The sequence below is a fragment of the Papio anubis genome, chromosome 17 (assembly GCF_008728515.1).
Source record: "Papio anubis isolate 15944 chromosome 17, Panubis1.0, whole genome shotgun sequence".
NCBI lineage: Eukaryota > Metazoa > Chordata > Mammalia > Primates > Cercopithecidae > Papio > Papio anubis.
This window is the reverse complement of record NC_044992.1, coordinates 18,967,887-18,992,252: the sequence shown is the minus strand read 5'-3', so window position 1 is coordinate 18,992,252 and position 24,366 is coordinate 18,967,887. Positions and strand designations below refer to the sequence as shown.

At 43.2% G+C, this 24,366-nt stretch overlaps 1 protein-coding gene and 1 pseudogene across 5 annotated transcripts in view; both read right to left on the bottom strand.

Moving 5' to 3' along the window:
- Positions 1-24,366, bottom strand: part of SPECC1 (sperm antigen with calponin homology and coiled-coil domains 1) — a 315,868-nt gene that overhangs the window by 200,386 nt on the left and 91,116 nt on the right. For all 5 annotated transcript variants that reach the window (XM_031656993.1, XM_031656992.1, XM_017950417.3 and 2 more), the window contains exon 3: positions 12,047-12,182. In XM_031656993.1, the coding sequence (XP_031512853.1) occupies positions 12,047-12,182 (136 nt within the window). The remainder of the gene's footprint in view (positions 1-12,046; positions 12,183-24,366) is intronic.
- Positions 9,515-11,836, bottom strand: LOC116270978 (annotated as a pseudogene).

The window sequence follows — 24,366 nt, the reverse complement described above, 5'->3', positions numbered from 1 at the left end:
GAGGAGCAGGTGGGTGCTTTTGACAAGGCTGCCACCTAGTGGCTGGATTCCTTGACAGCCTTCTGGGGGTTCCCCCACCTTTCACTTGACCCTGGGGCAGGCAGGGAGGACTACCACCTGCACACAAGGAATCTCCTCATTCCCTAAAAGCCACACCATTGTGTAAGATGAGATATACACAAAGGACACTTCAGGGAGAAAAAGAAGAATAAGAACTGGAATCCAGGCCAGGCGCAGTGGCTCATGCCTGTAATCCCAGCACCTTGGGAAGCCAAGGCAGGAGCCCAGGAGTTCAAGACCAGCCTGGGCAACATGGTGAGACCCCGGTGGTGTGCACCTGTAGTCCCAGATACTCGAGAGCTGGGGCAGGAGGATCTCTTGAGCCCAGAAGTTGGAGGCTGCAATCAGCTATGGTTGCACCACTGCACTCCAGCCTGGACAACAGAGCAAAACTGTCTCTAGAAAAAAAAAAAAAAAAAATCAGAATTCTTTTTTTGAATCCAGATATGTGAATAATATTAACGAAAGAAAACCAATTAGAAAAAGTGGATGTTCCATAATGAAACCTGGGGTGGGCACGGGAGAGAATAAGTCAAACTTGTTTGACCTTCCTGAAGCTAAGGTTCCTGGTCTAGATAAAATAACCATGCTCTTCCTCTGGTTGTTGTGAGCATCAAGAGAGACAGCAGCTCAGAGAAGCCAGCACGTGCAGGTAGGTGGCAGGCCTCGAAAATAGTAGTCCCTTTCGTGATTTTTGCTGTGTTCTTGCTATTGTTGGAACAAACTTTGGCATAGCCCCAGAGAACAGCATAAGGCCTGGCAACTAGAAACTGGAAATAGCCTTGAGAAGAATGAAGAAGCTCATGCCTCCCCATTCAAGCAGTTCCAGTACCACCCATGACAGACGGCAAGTTGGCACCCTAGGCAAGGCTGAGACAATAATATAATTATTACGACCAAAAGATTATACGTTTCTTCCTGGAGTAGATTTCAGGGATTCTCCCTGAGGACAGATGAGCTCCCAGGAAAGGGTGCAGTAAAATACAGGCTGGCTATAGGTTTAATTCTGGTGCGTTCAAAGTCACAAATACTGTATTAAAATTTCATGACAAAAATATTTCTCAAAATTAACATATTTGAAATAAAATACAGATAATACCATGCTATGCATCGTAGAAAACTTGTCCCCAAGTCAAAAGTATAAAAACTAAGTCTTGCATGCCATAAAAAGAATTCTGTCCCCTGCAAGTCTAATATATGGTTGATTTCCTCTGAGAGGAAATTTTTCTGAAAGGAAATCAACTATATATTGCCAGAATTCCCTCAATTTCCTTTAATTTTATTCTTTTTCTTCACAGCTGAGCCTATAGAAAATTGCTTTAAGTCCAGTGAGCATCTAGTTTCTAACACGCTAAATAATTTCCATCTTTGTATCAACTGTATTTTTATTTTTTTGAGACTGAGTCTCACTGTGTCGCCCAGGCTCGAGTACAGTGGCACGATCTCGGCTCACTGCAGCCTCCACTTCCCAGGTTCAATACATTCTCCTGCCTCAGCCTCCCAAGTAGCTGGGATTACCGGTGCCCGCCACCACACTTGGCTAATTTTTTTGTATTTTTAGTAGAGAAGGGGTTTCGCCATGTTGGTCAGGCTGGTCTCAAACTACCTCAGGTGATCCGCCTGCCTCGGCCTCCCAGAGTGCTGGGATTACAGGCATGAGCCACCGCACTCGGCAGTATTGATATTTTAAAACCCACGCTTATTACTACAGGTTGAGTATCCCTTATCCAAAATGCTCAGGACCATAAGTGTACTGGATTTCTGATTTTTTATTTTAGAATATTTGCATTCTACTTACCAGTTGAGCATCCCTAATCTGAAAATCCAAAATCCAAAATGCTGCAGTGAGCATTTCCTTTGAGCATCATGTCAGTGCTCAAAACATTTCAGATTTTGGAGCATTTGGGATTTTGAATTTTTGGATTTGGGCTGTTCAACCTGTACAACTGGTTGCTGTAGCCCCAACCAGCACTTTCATTTTCCTGGTTTTCTCGCATGTAAAATAGACAAAATGCAATCAAATATTGAAATGATTACCAAAACATACAACTGCAGAGGTGGTAAGACCTACAACAGAGAGGTGCTGCATACCACTGCTCCTAATGGTCATCCCAATAGACTGGAATTCACCTATTCCAAATGAGGCAGTTTGGGGACACTATGACAACAGACAAAAGTATCAGCTGTCCAAAGGTGCTACAAAAATGTTGAGGACTACTGACATATAAAAATAAAAGCTCTCAGCCGGACACAGTGGCTCACGCTTGTAATCCCAGCACTTTGGGAGGCCGAGGCGGGTGGATCACCTGAGGTCGGGAGTTCGAGACCAGCCTGACCAACATGGAGAAACCCCATCAATACTAAAAGTACAAAATTAGCCGCGCGTGGTGGCACATGTCTGTAATCCCAGCTACTCAGGAGGCCGAGGCAGGAGAATCGCTTGAACCCGGGAGGCAGAGGTTATGGTGAGCCGAGATCACACCATTGCACTCCAGCCTGGGCAACAAGAGTGAAACTCCGTCTCAAAAAATAAAATAAAATAAACCAAAAAATAAAAGCTTCAGAAACAAAATGTAATTTTCAAATTCAACCCTATTAAGTCATATACTTTAATTTCACTTAAATGAAGTAATCGACAATTCGTGTAACTAGGAGAATAATTACTGTCACTTACATTTCATTGCAGTCTGTAAAGTATTCACAGACCTTTTCCCCAACATCACTGTGTAGTAGATATGTAATTATTTCCTTTCTTTGACAAATAAAGGATGCCAATGTCCCTTGGGGCATGGGAACTTGTCTACTTTAGGAGCCAATATGAAACCAAGGTATTTTCCTAGAATCCTGTGCAAAGGAGCAGATGGAGCAGATGTGTTTTTTTGTTTTTTTTTTTTGAGACAGAGTCTCGCTGTGTCTCCCAGGCTGGAGTGCAGTGGCGTGATCTCGGCTCACTGCAAGCTCCGCCTCCCGGGTTCACGCCATTCTCCTGCCTCAGCCTCCCAAGTAGCTGGGACTATAGGCGCCCGCCACCACGCCCGGCTAGTTTTTTGTATTTTTAGTAGAGACGGGGTTTCACCATGTTAGCCAGGATAGAGGAGCAGATGTTATAAGCAAACAAACACACACAAAAAATCCACCAACAAATGGCTAAAGAACACTACAAAAGGCAAGTAGAAGAGGAAGGATTTTGTAAAGGCAAAAAAAAAGTTTAGTTTATATTTATATTGTCTAAATTTACATTGTATTTGCCTTGTTTTTAATTTTTTATAGCAATGTATGCATATGTTTAAAATGTTCAAACAGCACAGGAAAATCTAAAATGAAAAAATTTTCCTCTGCCACTTTCAATTCTGGTAACTCTCCTTAAAGAGAATCATTCTGATATCCTTCCAGGAAAAAAAGTTGATTTTAATAATTAATATATACTTTTAAAACCAAAACCAAATTAAGGTTATATCATATGCACCATATTATTTTCCCCACTTAGTAATGTATCTTGGAGATCTTTCCCTATTAGTACACACAAATCTACTGTATTCATTTTCATGCCTGTATACTCTTCTACTGCACCAAAATCACATTGTTCAACCAGCCCTGTATGAATACATACTTAGGTTGTTTCCCGTATTATACTATTATAAATAATCATGCAACAGAACTTGCTCATACATGTTGGCATTCTTTTTTTTTTTTGAGACGGAGTCTCGCTCTGTCGCCCAGGCTGGAGTGCAGTGGCACGATCTCAGCTCACTGCAAGCTCTGCCTCCTGGGTTTACGCCATTCTCCTGCCTCAGCCTCTCGAGTAGCTGGGACTACAGGCGCCCGCCACCACGCATGTTGGCATTCTTTTCCAAGAATATCAGTAACGTTAAGTGCTAAATAATAGAAATGCTTTGTCAAAGGTTATATTAATATTTAGATAGATATTACCAAATTGTCCTTGTGCATCAACCATATGTGACTCCTTATACCCTTAATGACACCAGAAATGATAAACTGTTTTAATTTTTGCTGATGTATTAAGGGAAATTATATACCTAGTTGTTGTTTTGCTTGATTTATTTATTTATTTATTTTTTGTGAGACAGGGTCTCACTGTTGCCCAGGCTGGAGTGCAGTGGCACAATTTCAGTTCACTGCAGCCTTCACTTCCCAGGTTCAAGTGATCCTCCCACCTCTGTCTCCCAAGTAGCTGGGACCACAGGCACACGCTTCCATGCTTGGCTAATTTTTGCATTTTTTGTACAGATGGGGTTTCACCATGTTGCCCAGACTGGTCTCAAACTCCTGGGCTCAAGCGATCTGCCCGCCTCAGCCTCCCAAAGTGCTAGGATTACAGGCGTGAGCCACCACACCCAGCCTTACTTTACATTTCTTGAACTATAAGTAAGGCTTCATATCTTCCCACTGGCCATCTGTATTTTTTCATGGGAGCTATATATATTTCTATTATATTATTTTTCCTTTTCTTTTTTTTTTTTTTTTTTGAGCTAGTGTCTCACTCTGTCACCCAGGCTAGAGTGCAGTGGTGTGTTCATAGCTCATGGCAGCCTCAAACTCCCAGGCTCAAACAATCCTCCCACCTCAGCCTCCCAAGTAGCTGGGACTACAGGCATGCACCCAGCTAATTTGTATTTATTTATTTATTTTTGTAGAGATGAGGTCTCACTATGTTGCCCAGACTGGTCTTGAACTCCTGGGTTCAAGCAATCCTCCCACTTCGGCCTCCCAAATTGCTGCGATTATAGGCATGAGCCACCACATCTGGCCTATTTTTCCTTTTCTTATTGATTTGTATAAACTCTTTGTAAATAAGCCTTTTGTTACATGTATTGCAAATAATTTCCTCTTTTTGCAAAGAAGTTTCTTATACTTATGAAAGTACGTTTTTCATCTTTTCCTTTATGGCTTCTGTGTTTGTTCCTACTTAGAAAGGCACTTCCAAGGCCAAGACTACGAATTAATTCTGTGATGCTTTCTCTTTGTAGTTTTGCAGTTTCATTTTTTAATATTTAAATCTTTAATCCTCTTAGAATTTATTTTGATGGGAGGAATGAGATAGTGATCCAGCTGTATTCTTTCTTAAATACTTACTCGGTCACATTTTTGAGTGAATTATCCACTGTGATACAAAATGCTGCCTTTCCCCTCTACTAAATCTTCCAGTGTATTCTGCACTTTGTCCACCGTTCCACTGAGCTGCCTAGCACCTCTTCAGTTCCAGAATGCCTAAGGTTAATCCCCTGATTACTATTTTCAGAATTTTCCTGGTTACTCTAGAATATCTATTCTGCTAGGTCAGGATTTCTTAGCAGCAGTACTGTTGGCATTTTTGGGCAGGACACTCTCTGCTGCAGGGACGGTCCTGTGCATCCTAGGATGTTTAGTATCTCTGGCTTCTACCCACTAGATGGCAGTAGCAGCCCCGAGTCATAAAAACCAAAAAAAAAAGTCTCCAAACATTGCCAATTGTTCCCTGGGTTGGAACTGGAGGGGCAAAATCGTCCCCCATTGAGAACAACGGGTTTTAGATAAATTCCAGTTATTTTATTATGTTTCCACTCCCAAATTCCCACTGATATTATAATCAAGGTGAAAATGAATTCTTAGAATAATTCAGACATCCTTATTACATTTTATATGTTGTATTAATTAAGTTTAATCTTAATTCTATTTAATTTTCCTATCTAAGAATCACACATATGTTTTCACTTATTTATGTCTTCTTTGAAGGACATAAAACTTCTCCTTCAAAAGAGTTTTAAGATATTTTTATATAGATGCTTACACTATTTATTTCTAAATATTTTGCCCTTTCATTCCTTTATAAATAGAATTGTTTCTTACATTATTATCTTTCTAATTAGTCACTGATAAGAAAGCAGTTGATGGCCAGCGTGGTGGCTCATGCCTGCAATCCCAACACTTTGGAAGGTCAAGGTGGGTGGATCACGAGGTCAGGAGATCAAGACCATCCTGGCTAACATGGTGAAACCCCATCTCTACTAAAAATACAAAAAATTACCTAGATGTGGTGGCGGGCAACTGTAGTCCCAGCTACTCAGGAGGCTGAGGCAGGAGAATGGCGTGAACCCGGGAGGCGGAGCTTGCAGTGAGCCGAGATCGTGCCACTGCACTCCAGCCTAGGCTACAGAACGAGACTCCATCTCAAAAAAAAAAAAAAAGCTATTGATATATTATAGTCTACAACTAGCCACATACCAAACTCTTATTGTCTCTAATAGAATTTAAGAAAATTCTAAGACACAATTTTCAGGAAATTCAAAGCATACAATGTTATTATCTGATTACAATTATTTTGCTCCCTCATTTCCAATATTTATGTGCTTCTATATCTCTCTTATCTTACTGCCTTGGTTAATATCTACAGAAAATTTTAGATGACAGTGGTGATAGTAAGCAACCTTGAATTATCTTTGACTTTAATGGGAATCGCTGGCTTTTGTTTGTGACACACACATCATTAAAGATGTCTCTGCACATGTACAGTCTATCAAAAGTTTGTTGTTAAATCAGAAAGATTGTTAATTGTGTCAAATGTATGTTCTGTATCTACAGAGATAACTGCACAGTTTTTCTTTTTGGCCTGTTAATATGGTATGATGGATTGTATTCTAAAATTTCTTAATATTCATCCATTCTTGGGTGGCATAAATTCACTTAGTTGTGATGTATACTACTGTTCTTTTAATGTATTGTTGAGTCCTACGTGCTAATATTTTTATTTCAATTTTTTTAAATTTTTATTTATTTCTTTATTTTTTTGAGACGGAGTCTTGCTCTGTCACCCAGGCTGGAGGGCAGTGGCACGATCTCGGCTCACTGCAACCTCCGCCTCCCAGGTTCAAGTGATTCTCCTGCCTCAGCCTCCTGAGTAGCTGGGATTACAGGCACCCGCCACCGCGCCCAACTAATTTTTGTATTTTTAGTAGAAATGGGGTTTCACCATGTTGGCTGGGCTAGTCTTGATCTCCTGACCTCGTGATCCACCTGCCTTGGCCTCCCAAAGTGCTGGGATTACTGGTGTGAGCCACCACGCCTGGCTGATCTCAAATTTTTATATTAATATTTGATCATGGGATCAGTCTGTCTTTTTTTTCCTTTTCAACACTTTATATCGTTTATTAATGCAGTATACATTAGATCTAAAATCTGCAGTTTCTAAGCACACCATGTTTAGATCTTTCAGATCCCTCTGCAGTTTTAGGTTATTTCTACAGAGGTACTTTTAAGTGAATGAATAACACATTCTATAATTCCTGAAAATATAGTACAGAATGAAATGATTTAAATATAATTTAGGCATATGTTGATTATGAAAATAGATAATTTCTCAATACAATACTTCTCTGTCTTGGGAAAAATAATAAAGCAAAGAAAATAATTCATTTCTGAAGTTGCTTTCCTTCACTTGTAAAGGTCTGATCTCCTCCCACTATGCATATGTACCCGTTACTGTTAAGGAAAGCTTTGCATATTTAGATATAGAAGAATAGGCTACATAAATACTAAAGATGTGTCATTCTTCCAAAGGAGACAAAAGTGGTTTTCAATGATTCCTTGCCTCATGTTGATGAGTCTGTAGAATTCAGAACCCTGTGGACACAGCTAATATCCCTGCTCTTGGGGTAGATGTAAGGACACCAGGTCATTGGTAGGGAGGTATAGGCCCTTCCTCTGCTGTTGCAGAGAGAAAATGACTCAAGAAAATTGGGCTAAAATTTGTTTAAATAAAAAAACAGGCTGGGCGCCATGGCTCATGCCTGTAATCTCAGCACTTTGGGAGGCCGAGGCGGGCGGATCACAAGGTCAGGAGATCAAGACTATCCTGGCTAACATGGTGAAACCCCGTCTCTACTAAAAATACAAAAATTAGCTGGGCGTGGTGGTATGCACCTGTAGTCCCAGCTACTTGAGAGGCTGAGGCAGGAGAATCGCTTGAACCCGGCAGGCAGAGGTTGCAGTGAGCCAAGATCGTACCACTGCACTCCAGCCTGGCAACAGAGTGATACTCCGTCTCAAAAAACAAAAACAAAAACAAAAAATCAAAAAATGTAAGTAAAAGAATCATAGGTGCTAACTGATTGGTATTACCTCTTGGACCAGCCAAATACCTTTATTTTTACTTTCTATATATACATATATATTTTGGTGGCTGTAATCAAATGTATGTTTAAAATTCCTCATTCCTCACTGTAGGGTTCTAGCTGCAATTATACTACATTGGCTTTTAACAGGCACCTCTACCATATTCATTGATATTGTGTAAGCTTTGATTGCAGTAGATCTGGATTTAATACCTATTTCTAAGCTGGCCCTATGTAAACTATTTGGTATTTGAATTAAATGAATATTAATGATGCACCTTGGCTTTTTGGTTTTGAAGTATCTTCCTATGCTTGTGCTGATTGTATGAGAAAACTAGGCTAATAGTGTAAATAGAATTGCTTGGTCTGGTGTTGAGTGGAACTTGCCTAGAATAAAATTCTGAGAAATGCTCATTTATAAGTGTTGTAGTGATAGGTAAGTTCTTCCTCCATCCAGAGTTCCACTGTAGCTTTGGAATGACAGTGATGTACAATGATGTCTTTCTTTCCACTCTGTCTCAATCAGTAAGAAGTGGATATTACTTTAACTTAGCTAGTGTTTTGTTCTAAAAAGTAAACATTATACAAATGAACCTGAAAAGAGTCTTAGCAAGTCTGAACTCACCATATTCATACGGTGTGACAGGTATTTAAAGAGGGAGGCATCACTAAAACTATTTATAAGCCTGAACAACCTTTTCAAAGTTTTCATAAAGTTTTTATAATTTAAATATCCATACTGCATCTAGGTATTCAATAAATATAATCGCATATGTTGTGCTTTCCATAAATTAAAATCCTCAAATGCATCTCAAACCAAGATGGTATTTCTACATCACGCCTATTTAAAAGCAAATATAATATATACTATTCCTGGTCATAAAACCAGATAAACCCCTCTACCGTGTTCAAAAGGCAGCGATATCTAGTTTCCCTACATCTATCAAATGAGTGCTTTTCTGTTAAAAATCAGAATATAAGCCGGGTGCGGTGGCTTACGCCTACAATCCCAGCACTTTGGGAGGCCAAGGCAGGTGGATCACAAGGTCAGGAGATCGAGACCATCCTGGCTAACATGCTGAAACCCCGTCTCTACTAAAAATACAAAAAAATTAGCCGAGCATGGTGGCGGGCACCTGTAGTCCCAGCTACTAGGGAGGCTGAGGCAGGAGAATGGCGTGAACCCGGGAGGCGGAGCTTGCAGTAAGCCGAGATCATGCCACTGCACTCCAGCCTGGGAGACAGAGCGAGACTCCGTCTCAAAAAAAAAAAAAAAATCAGAATATGGAAAAAAAATCTATTTTTTCCTCTATGCACCATTGAGAACAAGCATAATCCTCTAAATGTTTTTTTTTTTTTTTTTTTAATTTCCTTACAGTGTTATTTCTTCTAGACAACTGAGAGGATGGAGAAAGAGAAGTGATAAGGAAAACATTTTCATCTTGTACATCTTCCTCCAGCCCCTAAAATTCTCATCTGACACTTTATGACATGTGTAGCGGTGTCAGCATCTCTTCAAATCTAGCTCCTTTCATGTTGGACCCTCTCCTTGGCTTCTTGAAGATCACACCCAGATAGATCACAATTCTCTAAATCAGTTCCTGCCAGAGTTGCTCCTCTGAGGTTACAGTTCTTCAACGTTGCATTTTTTAAGGTAGCCACTCTCAGGTTAATTCCTGTCACGTGACTTCCTTCCATATCCACACTTTTGAGGTTAGCACCTTCTAAATTGGCTTTAAGACCAGAAGGATCCTCAAAATTACACAGTTTCAGGGATGCTCCTTCTACATCAGAACAGAGTATCTTGACTCCCTGGAGATTTGCACAGTCAAGCACTGATCCAGTGAGATCGGCTTGCTCAAGACTTACACAGCAAAGATTTGCATGTGCAACACTGCAGCAGCTTAAATTGGTCGTTTTGAAGTTAATGTATGGAGGGTCCAAACGAGAAAGATCAGCACCACTGAAGTTCAAACCCTGGCATCGCAGTCCTGACTTGGTTGGAGCTACTAGCAAAAATCAGACAAATTCCTTTCGGGATATTGGTAAATAATCCTCCAGTGGTTGAGAATTCTTTATTGCCACTTCTAGGTGTTCAATCAATGAGTAAATACCAAAAAATCTTGCTTCTTCTAACACATCCAATAAATGAATGCCATCATTTACAATAAGCTATCCGTGACGCAAGTAGTTCAAAATGGGTTCAAAGTACTCAGGACTTCGGTCAGTTAAGAAAGCTCCTCTATGATCTTGCTTATTTCCCAGACACCTTTGTCCTTAAACACATGGGCCAGCATACTGTCAGGGTCTTTATTCGCTAAAGTGCTCTGTGTGGTTGTAAAGTACCGCCCTCCAACATTTAATGTTAGCCAGTCTGTGTGGAATCCTGACAATCCCTCAGGTGGCTTAGAATCTGTCTGAGGATCAATAAATGGCTCTCCTCCACACACAAAACATCATCATCCCTGATCAAAGCAATATCATCAATCAGCCCACCTTTCCCATTATACACACTGGTGGCTTCTATGCTGAGTTTACTGCTGACCACAGAAAGCAAATCAGATAAAGTTCCATACACAGCAACCACCTTTCTGTTCTTAGGGCTGCCGTTCAGGAACACTGTGACCCGCCTCATCGTGCTGCCCCCGCGGGGTCCTGAGTGAACTGCCACTCTCCCACCTGGTCCTCCTCCCACCCTTCTCCTTGCTCCATCCACTGGGATTCACCTCCCTTCGCCACCTTCCTGCGCCTGGGGACACACCACACACACTCACTCTGTCCCACATCCGGACTCGGGGGTCCTCCTTCCCACCCTGCCCCTAGGCTCCTCCCAGTCTGTCTTTTTTTGAGTGGGGCTTTATTAACTTTTGGAATCAGTGTTAGGCTGGCTTGATAAAAATAAATGGTACTTTTGTTTACCGTATTTTAAAAACCAAGTGTGTGTGTATGTTTAGTACAATATCAGTGTTTACAATGGTAAAGCCATTATATAGAAAAACCAGGCGATTCCCCTTATATCCAATAAAAGAAAGCCACATATAATCTTCACAGATTCAACCTTTTGAAAACCGAATAAATTAAAATATACCTTTTGAGATCTAGCCTGAATGTGACTTTTAGGAAAAAAGCACAAAAATTATAAGTGTACGACCCTTCAACACATTAAAAATTAATAATGATGTATTTCAGTTACTTTTCCCATCTTAGACAATTTAGCAATACACTGAGGGCTGCACTGTAAGAGTTAGACCATGAAAGCTTAGAGTTACTATCTATATGCGCAAAGAGAAAATTAAACAAATTCTTCGATATTGCATGTTTCACATGCTCTGAACTCAAACAGAATGATTGAAAAGCCTTTTCGGATTCTCGGAAAATGAGTAACACTGAGAAGGTTCACAGCTTCCAGCTGCCACTGCCGCCCAAGCCACTCTGAGCAACCTTCCACAGCTGCTGGGCGAGGCTCTTGCCAGCTTTCCACAGGGTTCAGTACAAATGTTAGACATCCACCTCTGCAAGGGATCGACGGGATTCATTTATTTCTCTAATGCATTCTGCATCCAGACAGCCCCACAACATACACCGCCCTGCCTGCATGTCAGAAGCATTTCACACATGCATGGTGACAAATGGACCTCTGGAGGGACCAAAGAAACCACAGCACATCCAGTTACCTTTTGTTTCTCATCGGTCTCCCCACTCTAGATGTAAACTCCCTGTGGGCAGTGACGTCATCTGCCTAAAACAGGTCTGGCACAGGGTAAGTGGTCAAGAAATATCTGACGAGGGAAGGACTGGATGGGTCATGGGTCACTGAAGTGCTTCCATGTGGCCAGGACTGAAGGCCTGCTGGGTCCCGCCTGCCCGGTCCCTCCTACCTGTGCCGCTCCTCAGGCGGCTCTCGGCGAGCTCCGAGATGGCTCCGGCAGTGGCGGTCTTCTTCAGGCGAGCCACCCCCGATGCAGTGGTACTTCCTGGCTTGTTGAGCGTGTCCTCACTGCTGGCCCTCTTGAGCTGAGAGAGTTGGAGGGAAAGAGAGAGGATGAAGAGGTGGTTTTCAGGAAGGAGCGCTATAAACAAGCAGAGCATGGGAGCTGGGCTATGTGCCCAGCAGTCAAGATACAATAACAGCACTTTGAGTAGCATGATAGAGTGACGTGAAAAAATGCAAAGCTACACAAACCTGTTTCTGTCATTATAGGTCTGAGTATGATCTCCCATGACTGTTTCAAAGGGCAGCATAAGACTGTGCGTGAAGAATACCATCAGGTCACACTTCAAGTAATGAGCCTTAAAAAATGTGGCTGGGCACCGTGGCTCATGACTATAGTCCCAGAACTTTGGGAAGCTGAGGTGGGAGGACTGCTGGAGCTCAGGAGCTCAAGACCAGCCTGGGCAACACGGTGAGACTGTGTCTCACTAATTTTTTTTAAAATTAGCTGGGCATGATGACGCCCAGGAGGCTGAGGTGAGAGGATTGCTTGAGCCCAGAAGTTCAAGGTTGCAGTAAGCTATGATTGTGCCACTGCACTCTAGCCTGGGTGACAAAGTGAAACCTTGTCTCTAAACAAAAATATTAAATAAAAAATAAATCCGCTTTCCTGGTAGGGGAAAAAAAGAATGGGAACCAATGAAAAAAGAACTGGGAGATGAGCAAAAGGCAGGGTAGGGCAATGCACAAGAAATTCAAGGACAACAAAAAAGGGCTCATGACATAGGCCAGGAGGACGTGGAGGGAGAGAAACAATCTGAGTATCTGCTGTGGCCTCACCACCACGCGTTCTGTAGATTATCTCACACAGAAAATGTGTTCAAACGTGAGAAAGGAACTTTCTTGGAGGCTGGAAGACAGAAGAAAGCAGAGCCCCCTGTTCTGGCTTTGCTTTCTTCCCTGTCATGGGACAAACATTTGCTAAAAGGTGCTGAAGTCTAAGAAAGGAGACTCCTAAGTGATCCACACGTCAGGCCCAGATAGATTACATTTGAGGTTAATGAGAAAAACCACAACTAAATTCTCTCAACCACTGTTTAATCTTCATGAAAGAAGGCTCTGGAGAGGAACGGTGCAAAAAGACTGGAGAAGGCAGCTGCCCAGAGCCGTCTAATGTATCTGACATCCAGAACACACAGTATGGAAAAGCCCTTAAATCAATGTGGACATGCAGTGGGCGAGCCCCGCCCATCACACAGGCTGAGGGGAAAAGCCCTGCTCCATCCTGCTCCACTGGCTTTGGGGTCATTTACTGAGAGTTAGAAGTTTAAATATTTCCACAATTTTTTAAAGTTTCCATCTTTGCATCATTTAAATTTCAGGGTATAACTATCCTCAGCCCACCATAGCTTGATGGTGAAAAAACACCAACACCAAGTGTTGGTGAGGCTGTAAAGCAACTGGAACGCGCGTGCCCTGTGGGTGGAAGTGTAAACTGGCATAATTGCTTTGGAAAGTGGCAGTATCTACTAACACCAAGGCTGGAAAATAGAAGAAAGCAACGCCCTCTGTGCTCACTTCCCTTTCTTCCCTGTCATGAAAGGGGTAGGACAAACATTTGCTGAAAGGCACCAAGTCGAAGAAGGGAGACCCCTAAGTAAGCACAGCACACAGTCCTCTGTGATTCAGCAATCCCATTCCTAGATCCACACCCAAGAGAAGTGAGTACATAGGTACCTCAAAAGAATGTTCATAGCACCTTTTTTATAGCAGCCCAAAACTAGGACACCCCAAATGTCCTTCAACAGAAAGGATAAATGCAATGGGAACTACACAGCAAATAGGAAAAAAATGAATTACTGATACACTAATAAATGGGTGGCTGTCCCAGGTATTATGCTAAGTGAAAGAAGCAGACACAAAGGAGTATATACTGCCTGATTCCACTTGTATTAAGTTTAAAAGCTGCACAATCAAATGATGGTAATACAAGTCAGAATAGTGGTTACCTCTCGCGGAGTTACAACTGAAAAGAAACCTTCTGGGGTGCTGGAACGTTCGACATCTTGACAGGGTGGTGGTCACACAAGTATAAACAAATGTAAACATGCAATGAGCTTTATAGCTAAGATTAAGATTAGTGTACTTTATGGACTTTATTGTAAATATGCTGTGCTTCTTTAAAACAGAAAAAGAAAATTGGGGTGAAGGAAGTCTGCAATTTGGGCAAAGTCCTAGTTCCACTCCTGCAAATACTAGCCTTCTGGGTTTTTTTTTCTTGGTTTTTTTTTTTTTTTTTTTTTTTGTAATTTTCAAAACTTTACTGTTCTAAAATAAGCATAATATAAAATTCACCATTTTAAGTGCACAATTCAGTGGCATTAAATACATTCACCATGTTGTACAACAATCACCACCATCCATCTCCAGAAATGTTTACCATCACAAATAAAGTCTACTCATTAAACAGTAACTCGCCGTTGCCTTTTAACAAGAGGGATGATGGTAGAAGTCTTTTTATTTTTTAGAGACAAGCTCTTGCTCTGTTACACAGGTAGGAGTGTAGTAGTTCAATCATGGCTCGCTGCAGCCTTGAACTCCCGAGTTTTCCCACTTCAGCCTCCCAAGTAGCTAGGACTATAGGTGCACACCACTATGCCTGGCTAATTTTTTTAAAGTATTTTTGTTAAGGTGGGATCACATGGCTGAGCGCGGTGGCTCACGCATATAATCCTAGCCCTTTGGGAGGCCAAGGCAGACAGATCACCTGAGGTCAGGAGTTCATGACTGGTCAACACGGTGAAATCCCATCGCTACTAAAAATACAAAAATTAGCTGGGTGAATTTGAGACGAGCCTGGTCAACATGGTGAAACCCCATCTCTACTAAAAATACAAAAATTAGCCAGGTGTGGTGACGCATGCCTATAATCCCAGCTACTCGGGAGGCTGAGGCAGGAGAATCGCTTGAACCTGGGAAGTGGAGGTTATGGTGAGCCAAGATGGTGCCACTGCACTCTAGCCTGGGAGACAGAGCAAGACTCCATCTCAAAAAAAAAGACAAGATCTCACTATGTTGCCCAGACTGGTCTGGAACTCCTGACCTCAAGCAATCCTCCACCTCAGCCTCCCAAATGCTGGTATTACAGGTGTGAGCCACCACTCCCAGCCTGATGGTAGATGTCTTAATATTAGCCATGTGATCTTGGTCAAGATTTTAAAACAAATAATTAACTTTAAAAACAAATAATTCACACTAAAAGGAAAATTTGTGTGCAACTCCAGTTACTAGATGTCAGCATGATCACATTTTGTTTTCTTTTATCTTTTTTTTTTTTTAGATAGAGTCTTACTCTGTCAGCCAGGCTAGAGTGCCGTGGTGCAATCTTGGCTCACTGCAACCTCTGCCTTCTGGGTTCAAGTGATTCTCATTCTCCCAAGTAGCTGGGACTACAGGTGTGTGCCTCCACACCTGGCTGATTTTTGAATTTTTAGTAGAGACGGGGTTTCATCATGGTGCCCAGGCTGCTCTCGAACTCCTGATCTCAGGTGATCCACCTGCCTCAGCCTCCCAAAGTGCTAGGATTACAGACGTGGACCACCATGCCCGGCCCATGATCACATTTTCTGAACAACAGCACAGTTCCCTAATTTAGCAACTGGACTGTATTAGTCTGTTCTCATGCTGCTAATGAAGACACACCCAAGACTGGGTAATTTACAAAGGAAAGAGGTTTAGTTGACCACAGTTCCACATGGCTAGGGAGGCCTCACAATCATGGTGGAAAGCAAAGGAGGAACAAAGTCACATCTCACTTTGCTCCTGGTAGGCAAGAGAGAGCATGTGCAGGGGAACTCCCCTTTATAAAACCAACAGACCTCCTGAGACTTATTCACTATCATGAGAACAGCATGATTCAATTACCTCCCACCAGATCCCTCCCACAACACGTGGGAATTATGGGAGCTACAATTCAAGATGAAATTGGGGTGGGGACACAGCCAAACCGTATCATGGGCCAAACATGACACTTGAAATGATCCAGAAGTTACACTACTGCCCTTCTTAGAGGAACTCTGTAAAGGTCTTTCCACTTCCCATCTCAGTGTAAAAAGCATTCCTTCACTCAAGCTCTCCAGCCTCTCAAACCATCCATCAGGTCACCTGTAAAATACATGTTTAATATTAAATGACCATAGTTTATAATGTCAGCAGCTTTTTCTCAATAGAGAAAAACGATTACTCGCTCTTCCAAGAAGCACACCCAGGTGCCTCCCCAGTCCCCAAAGGAAAACCAATTCTGATTTGAGACTTTGAAAACTCCCTAGATGACATCTCAAATGAAAAAGGGAAATGACAGTGGTTAAGGGAATTCTTAACGCAATAATGCAAGCCACACACACTGGATTCTGCTTTTCCCCTGTCTGATTATCTGACATTACTAAAATCTGCAAGTCTGACTCAAAGTGCAGAATTTTCAAACTCTACAGCAAAGGCCAAGAGAGGAAGGGCTCTGTGAAACCCAGAATAAACCGGGAAATCCAACAAATGAGAGCACTCCTACTGGGAACAGAAGTGAAACCCCCTCGGAGATCCCACCACAGCCTCCGTCCCCAGCCACCACCCCAGAGCAGCAGAGGTAGAGCTTGCCCTGCCCCCTTCCATAAGGGGTTGGTTCCTGGGACTGGAGGTCTGGCTGAGACGACCGTTGGAGGAAACACAGGACAGCAGTGGGCAAGCAGTGGGAGTTTTGCCTTTGGGGCACTGCAAAAGGACCTGGCACGGCAACAGAGGTGGCGCCAGTCATGATAAGAACAGGGGTGAAGCAGTAACAGTGACTGGGGGAAAGCACAGGTAGCTGCAGCACCACGCTCAGGGCTGGAGGATCTCTGGTGGGGAGTTAGCAGTAAGTGCTGCATCACAGGGTTTGTTTTTGTTTTCAAGGGTGGGGAGGGAGTGGGAGATGCGAAAGAGGACTTGGGATCTGGGATCTCTACATAGGAGGCTCCCAGCAATCACACAGGAAGGAGGCAGCCCAGGGAGTGGTGAAGGGAGCGGTGCTACTTCTTCCCACCTATATGACCCGGGGACCAATGCTGCAGTTCTTCAATTCTAAAATGGAGAAAACATTTCAAGGCCAAGGCAAGAGAGTTACTTGAGGCCAGGAGTTCAAGACCAGCCTGAGCAACATAGTAAGACTCCATTTCTACAAATAATCTTTTTTAAAAATTAGTGGGCCGTGGGGCTGCTCCTGAGTAGTCCTAGCTACTCAGGAGGCTGAGGTGGGAGGACTGCTTGAGTTCGAGGCTGCAGTGAGCTGTGATTGCACCATTGCACTCTAGTCTGGGCAACAGAGCGAGAGCCTGTCTCCAAAAAAAAAAAAAAAAAGAAAGAAAGAAAGAGAGAAAGCAATGGGTGTATCTCTAGAGTTGTGCCCTTAGTTAAGAATTTAAAAGGCTGGGTGCAGTGGCTCACGCTTGTAATCCCAGCACTTTGGGAGGCCGAGGCGGGCAGATCACAAGGTCAGGAGATCGAGACCATCCTGGCTAACACGGTGAGACCCCATCTCTACTAAAAAAAAAAATTGCCGGGCGTGGTGGTGGGCACCTGTAGTCCCAGCTACTCGGGAGGCTGAGGCGGGAGAATGGCGTGAACCCAGGAGGCAGAGCTTGCAGTGAGCCGAGATCGCGCCACTGCACTCCAGCCTGGGCGGCACAGCAAGACTCCATCCCAGAAAAAAAAAAAAAAGATAAAAGAATTTAAAGCATTTGATTAAGAACATAAATATTGGTGGCTCTCATCATCATCTTCATCATCATCATTGCAGCTGTTTTCCTAGTGCCCCTCCATGGTGGTTCTCCAGGCTAGTAGCAACCGAAGCATCTTCAGATTTACAAACAAAACTTTGGAAGGAGGGCATGAAGTATTACGCTGTGTTAGGAATCAAGCAACTTGTGAGCCACGGGGCCCTGGGAAAGTTCTGATCTAGGGGCTCAGTTTCCTCACCTCCGAAAGAGAATAATTTTTTTCTTTTTCTTCTTTTTGAGACAGTCTCACTCTTTCACCCAAGCTGGAGTGCAATGGCGCGATTTTGGCTCACTGCAACCTCCACCTCCCAGATTGGAGCGATTCTCCTGCCTCTGCCTCCTGAGTAGCTGGGATTACAGGCATGCATCACCACACACAGCTAATTTTTGTACTTTTAGGAGAGGCGGAGTTTCTCTATGTTGGCAAGGCTGGTCTCAAACTCCTGACCTCAGGTGATCCACCTGCCTTGGCCTCCCAAAGTGGTGGGATTACAGGCATGAGCCACTGTGCCTGGCCACAAAACAGAAGAATTTTAATCACCTAAGATCCTTCTCCCTGTTTATGTCCTCATTGCTATGAGACTGCATATGCTTATTAGCTTAAAGAATTTATTGATCAATGTCACTACATATTGTGCACATGTACTCAGAGCACAAATAGCAGAGAATACAAAAATACCCCATGCTGTCTGGGCTGATTAGTTGAAGAAGGAATGTGCTGATGCTTTCACGATCCTGCACTGACTGTACTCATCACGCCTTCTGTTTAGTACACGTAGTGGCTGCTTTTTTACCCTCCTTACATCAGAAAAACTGCACCATTAAGTGCCCGTGGTAAATGCCAAATATCGTACTAACCAACTGATCATACCTCCACCTCAAACACGCTGATTTTTGACCACTGATCCTAAAACAGACTTTATATTCATTCCACAAACATGGAAATGCCACTACTCATAGCCTAGGGCCTGGCTGAAGCAACATTTGACACGGAAAAGAATGTGAACAATGGGTCCTGAGCAGAGGGTGGGGCTCCCTTCCTCGCCCCTCTTCTGCTCTCCCCTTCTCCTCCAGCCAGCTCACCCACAGCGAAAGAGCCCTTAGAATATGGAGCCACCTAGTATGTTAGCTGTAAAGGCTGAAGGGCATTCCAGCCATCCAATAGCCTTTCAATGAATCCTGCAGTGAGATAAAATCAAATTTCAGTGCCAGGAGGAAGTGAGCAGGGGATGCGGAGGTCCTGGGGAGACAGGGGGGCACTCCTCCTGGGATGCCATGCTCCTAGGGAGACTGCAGCAGCCCTCCAAATGTATGTGGGAGAGGGAGGGGAAGATCGGCAGGAGAAACAGCTCCAAAAACCTCCCTCCCTTCTTGTCACTGGGCCAGGGCTGCTTCTGTTGGGCCTGTGGCTTCTCCATTCCTGTCCCTCCCATCCTGGACACTATAATTCAGCTCAGCTTTACCAAAAACCCACTAGAGGCTGGACACACATCTTAGCCCATGTCCACTAAGTAGATCTGTACGCTTTGTATATGGCATGAATGTCAAAGTGAATCAGGAGGCCCTGCCGCTCAGAGTTAACCACCTACAAAGTTAACACCTGCAGAGTTAACCACATACAACCATGCAGAACACACTGAGGACAGCACTAAGCTGCAGAGAAACAAATGTGGAGAAAGCCCAGGAGGGGCTGGAGGAGTCCCAAGACCTCACAGAAGAGGCCATGATGCGGTTTTTCTCAGGCAGAGAGGGCAGTGAGGCATTCTGGAGGGGCGGGTGTTTTCCACAGCACCACCAGGCTGAAGACCAACAGGAGCCAGGAGGCCTCCACCCCACGTCACAGGGGTTGGGACAAAAGCCATGTCATGTGGCAGCACAGTTTAGTGGCCAAGGGCTCAAAATACAGACCACCTGGGTCTGAATCCTGGCTCTGCCAGTGCTTAGCTGTATGACCTTGGGCAAATCACACCACCTCTCTGTGCTTTGGCTTCTTCACCTAAAAAGTAAGTAGAGTCATGGTACCCACTTCAGAGTGTTGCTCTGAGGATTAAACAAGTTAGCCATGTAGTATGCTTAGGATAACAGTGTCTGACACAGTATGCATTCAACAGATACCAGCTATAACAATAACAAATGAAAATCATCATTATTGTTTTTACTCTTGTTATCCTGTAAAAACTAAATTCAAATTAAGGCAAGGAGGAGGAGGAGGGAGGGGAGTGTTTTAGGAAAAGATGAATGCAATGCAATGGGGATTCCAGAGAGTACAATAGAACATCAAGCAAGTCATTAACCTCACTGAACCTCAGGCTCTTCTTCTGGTAAATCCATCCAAGAACAAAATTCAGTAAAAATGTATAGTGTGCCTGCCTGTGATGCACCAGGCACAGCTAGGGATAACACACATTTTACTCAGCTATTGAGTTCCATTTTGTTAGCCAGCCACACCCAGCTGACTCTGTCTTCTCTTGGGCTGTGGGATTTTACACTGCACTGTGGGTAGATGTGGCCCTGTCCTTCCCAGGCAACAGGATAAGTATGATGTGCTGCAGGCCAGAGCTGTGCCACCTCCCTCCCGTAGGGCATGGAGTTTGAGTAGCAGCAAAGCTTTCAAAGGGAGCACTTCATTTCCCCTGCACCTTCCACAAGGAATTCCATTTGAAAAAGACTGGTAGCTTAGAAGGTTTCCTGGGGGTAGGACATAAAGACAAAAAACTGATCCCACGTGTCCTTCAAAACAAACAGCTGAAAGTAGCTACTCTTATTTTGTCACTGCTTTTTGGATGCAACATCAAAGGGAAAGCTACCAGTCTCAGATACTAATTCTTGCTCTTTCTCTATTCACCACTGCATTTTTGGCTTTGTGTCCTGGCCACAGCACAACTTGAGATTTCTGGCTTGTTCCAGAAGATCCTATGAAGGTGTGCACTTCGGTGCTGCTTTGGTGTTTAGTAAATATCTCCACTATCAGTTTCACTGACATTTAAGCTGCCAACCACCTGTATAAGAAAGCGTATAAAAGGAAAAAGTTTAAATACCTTACAGATTACAGTAACTAAGACATTCCTCTCAATTCCACAAAGATGCAGAAAAGAATCCATCACTCTAAAATCATCAGACATAACATAATCTGGTTGTTAGTGGTGGATAACATGTTATGGTTGGACACTGCTTCTCAAACTTGAGCAGACATCAGAGTCATGGGAAGGGCTTGTTAAAATGCACCTCTTTCCTCCTCACAGTGACATGGGAGCCTTAGGATCTGCTCAGCACATTCCTTTTCTGCTGAAGCAAGCTCAAGCCAACATTTCATCATTTGCAACCAAACAGCCCCGACTAATAGACCTGGGTCTCGCAAATGGCCGCCTGTGGCAACTGGAGCACTGCAGGTACTCTTTTTTCTGGGCTGCGCTCAGATACCATGAGGAGGATTTACAGGAGGGTCTGCACCCTCCCTGGGCTCCCATGCCCCCAGCCCCTGCCCTGCTTTCTTTCACTGCTCCTTCAGTTCAGGCCAATATTGAAAGTCAGGTATTTAGACACTTCTCAAAAGAAGACATTTATGCAGCCAACAAACATATGAAAAAAAGCTCATCGTCACTGGTCATTAGAGAAATGCAAATCAAAACCATAATGAGATAACATCTCACACCAGTTAGAATGGTGATCATTAAAAAGTCAGGAAACAACAGATGCTGGGGAGGCTGTAGAGAAATAGGAATGCTTTTACACTGTTGGTGGGAGTGTAAATTAGTTCAACCATCGTGGAAGACAGTGTGACGATTCCTCAAGGATCTAGAACCAGAAATACCATTTGACCCAGCAATCTCATTACTGGGTATATACCCAAAGGAATATAAATCATTCCACTATAAAGACACATGCACACATATGTTTATTGCAGCACTATTTTCAATAGCAAAAACTTGGAACCAACCTAAATGTCCATCAATGATAGACTGCATAAAGAAAATGTGGCACATATATACCATGGAATACTATGCAGCCACAAAAAAGAATGAGCTCACGTCCTTTGCAGGGACATGGATGAAGCTGGAAGCCATCATTCTCAGCAAACTAACACAGGAACAGAAAACCAAACACTGCATGTTCTCACTCATAAGTGGGAGTTGAACAATGAGAACACATGCACACAGGGAGAGGAACATCACACACCCAGGTCTGTTGGTGGGTGGGGGGACAAGGAGAGGGAGAACATTAAAACAAATACTTAATGCATGTGGGGCTTAAAACCTAGATGATGGGTTGATAGATTCTGCAAACCACCATGGCACATATATATCTATGTAACAAACCTGCATGTTCTGCACATGTATCCCAGAACTTAAAGTAAAATTTAAAAAAAATTCAAATTCAAATTTTAAAACAGAAAGTCAGGTATTTAGTTCTACTTTGGGTGGATTTGTCTCAGGGTTCCTGTTTTGACCAGTGAAACCCTATCTATCCATTTACTATAAAGCAAATATAGTGAGATGCTAACCATAGGACCTAGGTGGTGGTCTATGGTGTCTGCTGTAGGATCCCCTGTACTACTGTAGAACCTCCCCATGTGCTTACAAATTGTCATAGTAAAATATTGGAAGGTTGTCCACCACAATTTCCTCTTTTTCACTTCTGTTCTCTGACTTCCTGTTTAGTCTTTTTCTTCTTCCCATACCATAGGTGGAAAGATGAAGGTCAAATCAGATGAACAGAACCAGGGCTGGAAAGGCCAGGCGGGCTACATTTCTTTCTGCTGCTCCTTCCCTCAAGCCCTATCATTGTCCTGCACAGAATCAGGCCTGGAGAGGACAGGAATCGGGAAGGAGAGCAGAAGGCGCCTAATATGCGCATGGTACCAAGTGCAGAAAAAGTTTTTCAAAACATTAATTTTAAAAATTAATAATACAACAATAAAAAAATTTAAAATGATACAGTATAACAACTGTGTACGTGGCAGTTACATTGCATGAGGTATCATAAATAATCTAGAAATGACTTAAAGTATACGGGAGGATGAGTGTAGGTTATATGCAAATACCCTGTATATCAGGGATTTGAGCATCCATGGATTTTGGTATCCACAGTGGGTCCTGGAACCAATCCCCCAAGGATACCAAGGAATGACTGTATTTGCTTTTCCCTGACATTTTCCCTGTGGAACAAGTTTCCAAAACATGAACCTATTGATGGGAGGAGTGGCCAGAATCTCATTCATTGTCCTTTAGAAACACTCCTACGCTTGACTGAATTGCTGCAATCTCATAAAACTTGAACGGATGAGGAACTGCTTCTTGTGGACGAGCAAAGAAAGGTGGTTTCTAGAGATGGAGTCTAGTCCTGGTGAAGATGTTGACCATTGTTAAAATAACAAAGGATTTTAAAATACCACATAAATTTATTAAATTAGAAGCAGAGTTCGAGAGGATTGACTCCTTTTTTTTTTTTTTTTTTGAGACAGTCTCGCTCTGTCACCCAGACTGGAATGCAGTGGTGCAGTCTCGGCCCACTGCAACCTCTGCCTCATGGGTTCAGGCGGTTCTCCTGCCTCAGCCTCCCGAGTGGCTGGGATTGCAGGCACATGCTACCATGCCTGGCTGATTTTTGTATTTTTGGTGGAGATGGGGTTTCATCATGTTGGCCAGGCTGGTCTTAAACTCCCGGCCTCAGGTGTTCCACCTGCCTTGGCCTCTTAAAGTGCTGGGATTACAGACCTATTGACTCCAATTTTTTTAAAAATATTTCCGGCCAGGCGTGGTGGCTCACGCCTGTAATCCCAGCACTTTGGAAGGCCAAGGCGGGCGGATCATGAGGTCAGGAGATCGAGACCATCCTGGCTAACACGGTGAAACCCCATCTCTACCGAAAATACAAAAAATTAGCTGGGCGTGGTGGTGGGTGCCTGTAGTTCCAGCTACTGGGGAGGCTGAGGCAGGAGAATGGCGTGAACCCGGGAGGCGGAAGTTGCAGTGAGCCAAGATCGTGTCACTGCACTCCAGCCTGGGCGACAGAGTGAGACTCTGTCTCAAAAAAAAAAAAATTCCATATTCCAGCAGCTGTAATGGTCTGTTATTGTGGAATGTATGTATTCATTTAAAAATCTAAGTTTATATATTGCTTATTGGATATAGAAAAAATAGTAATTAACATAAAAATCTAAGTTTAAAATGTGCTGTTGGGTTGAAGATAATAAAAACAAAACTAATGGAAATGATGGTTGAATCCAGGATAATAGAATAATAAACAAAATTACACATAGGACGCTTTACCCACATTTACTCCTTGTGGCAAAGAAGGTGTTACCTTCATCTGAAAGACAAGGAAGCACAAGCTCAGGGCAACTACACAGCTTGCCTGCAGCTTCACAGCGGGGAAGTGGCAGAGCCAGGATTCCAGCTCAGGCCAGCCCCACACCCCCAAGCTCCTCCTGTTCCATCAGACCGCCAGAAAACAGGTGTGT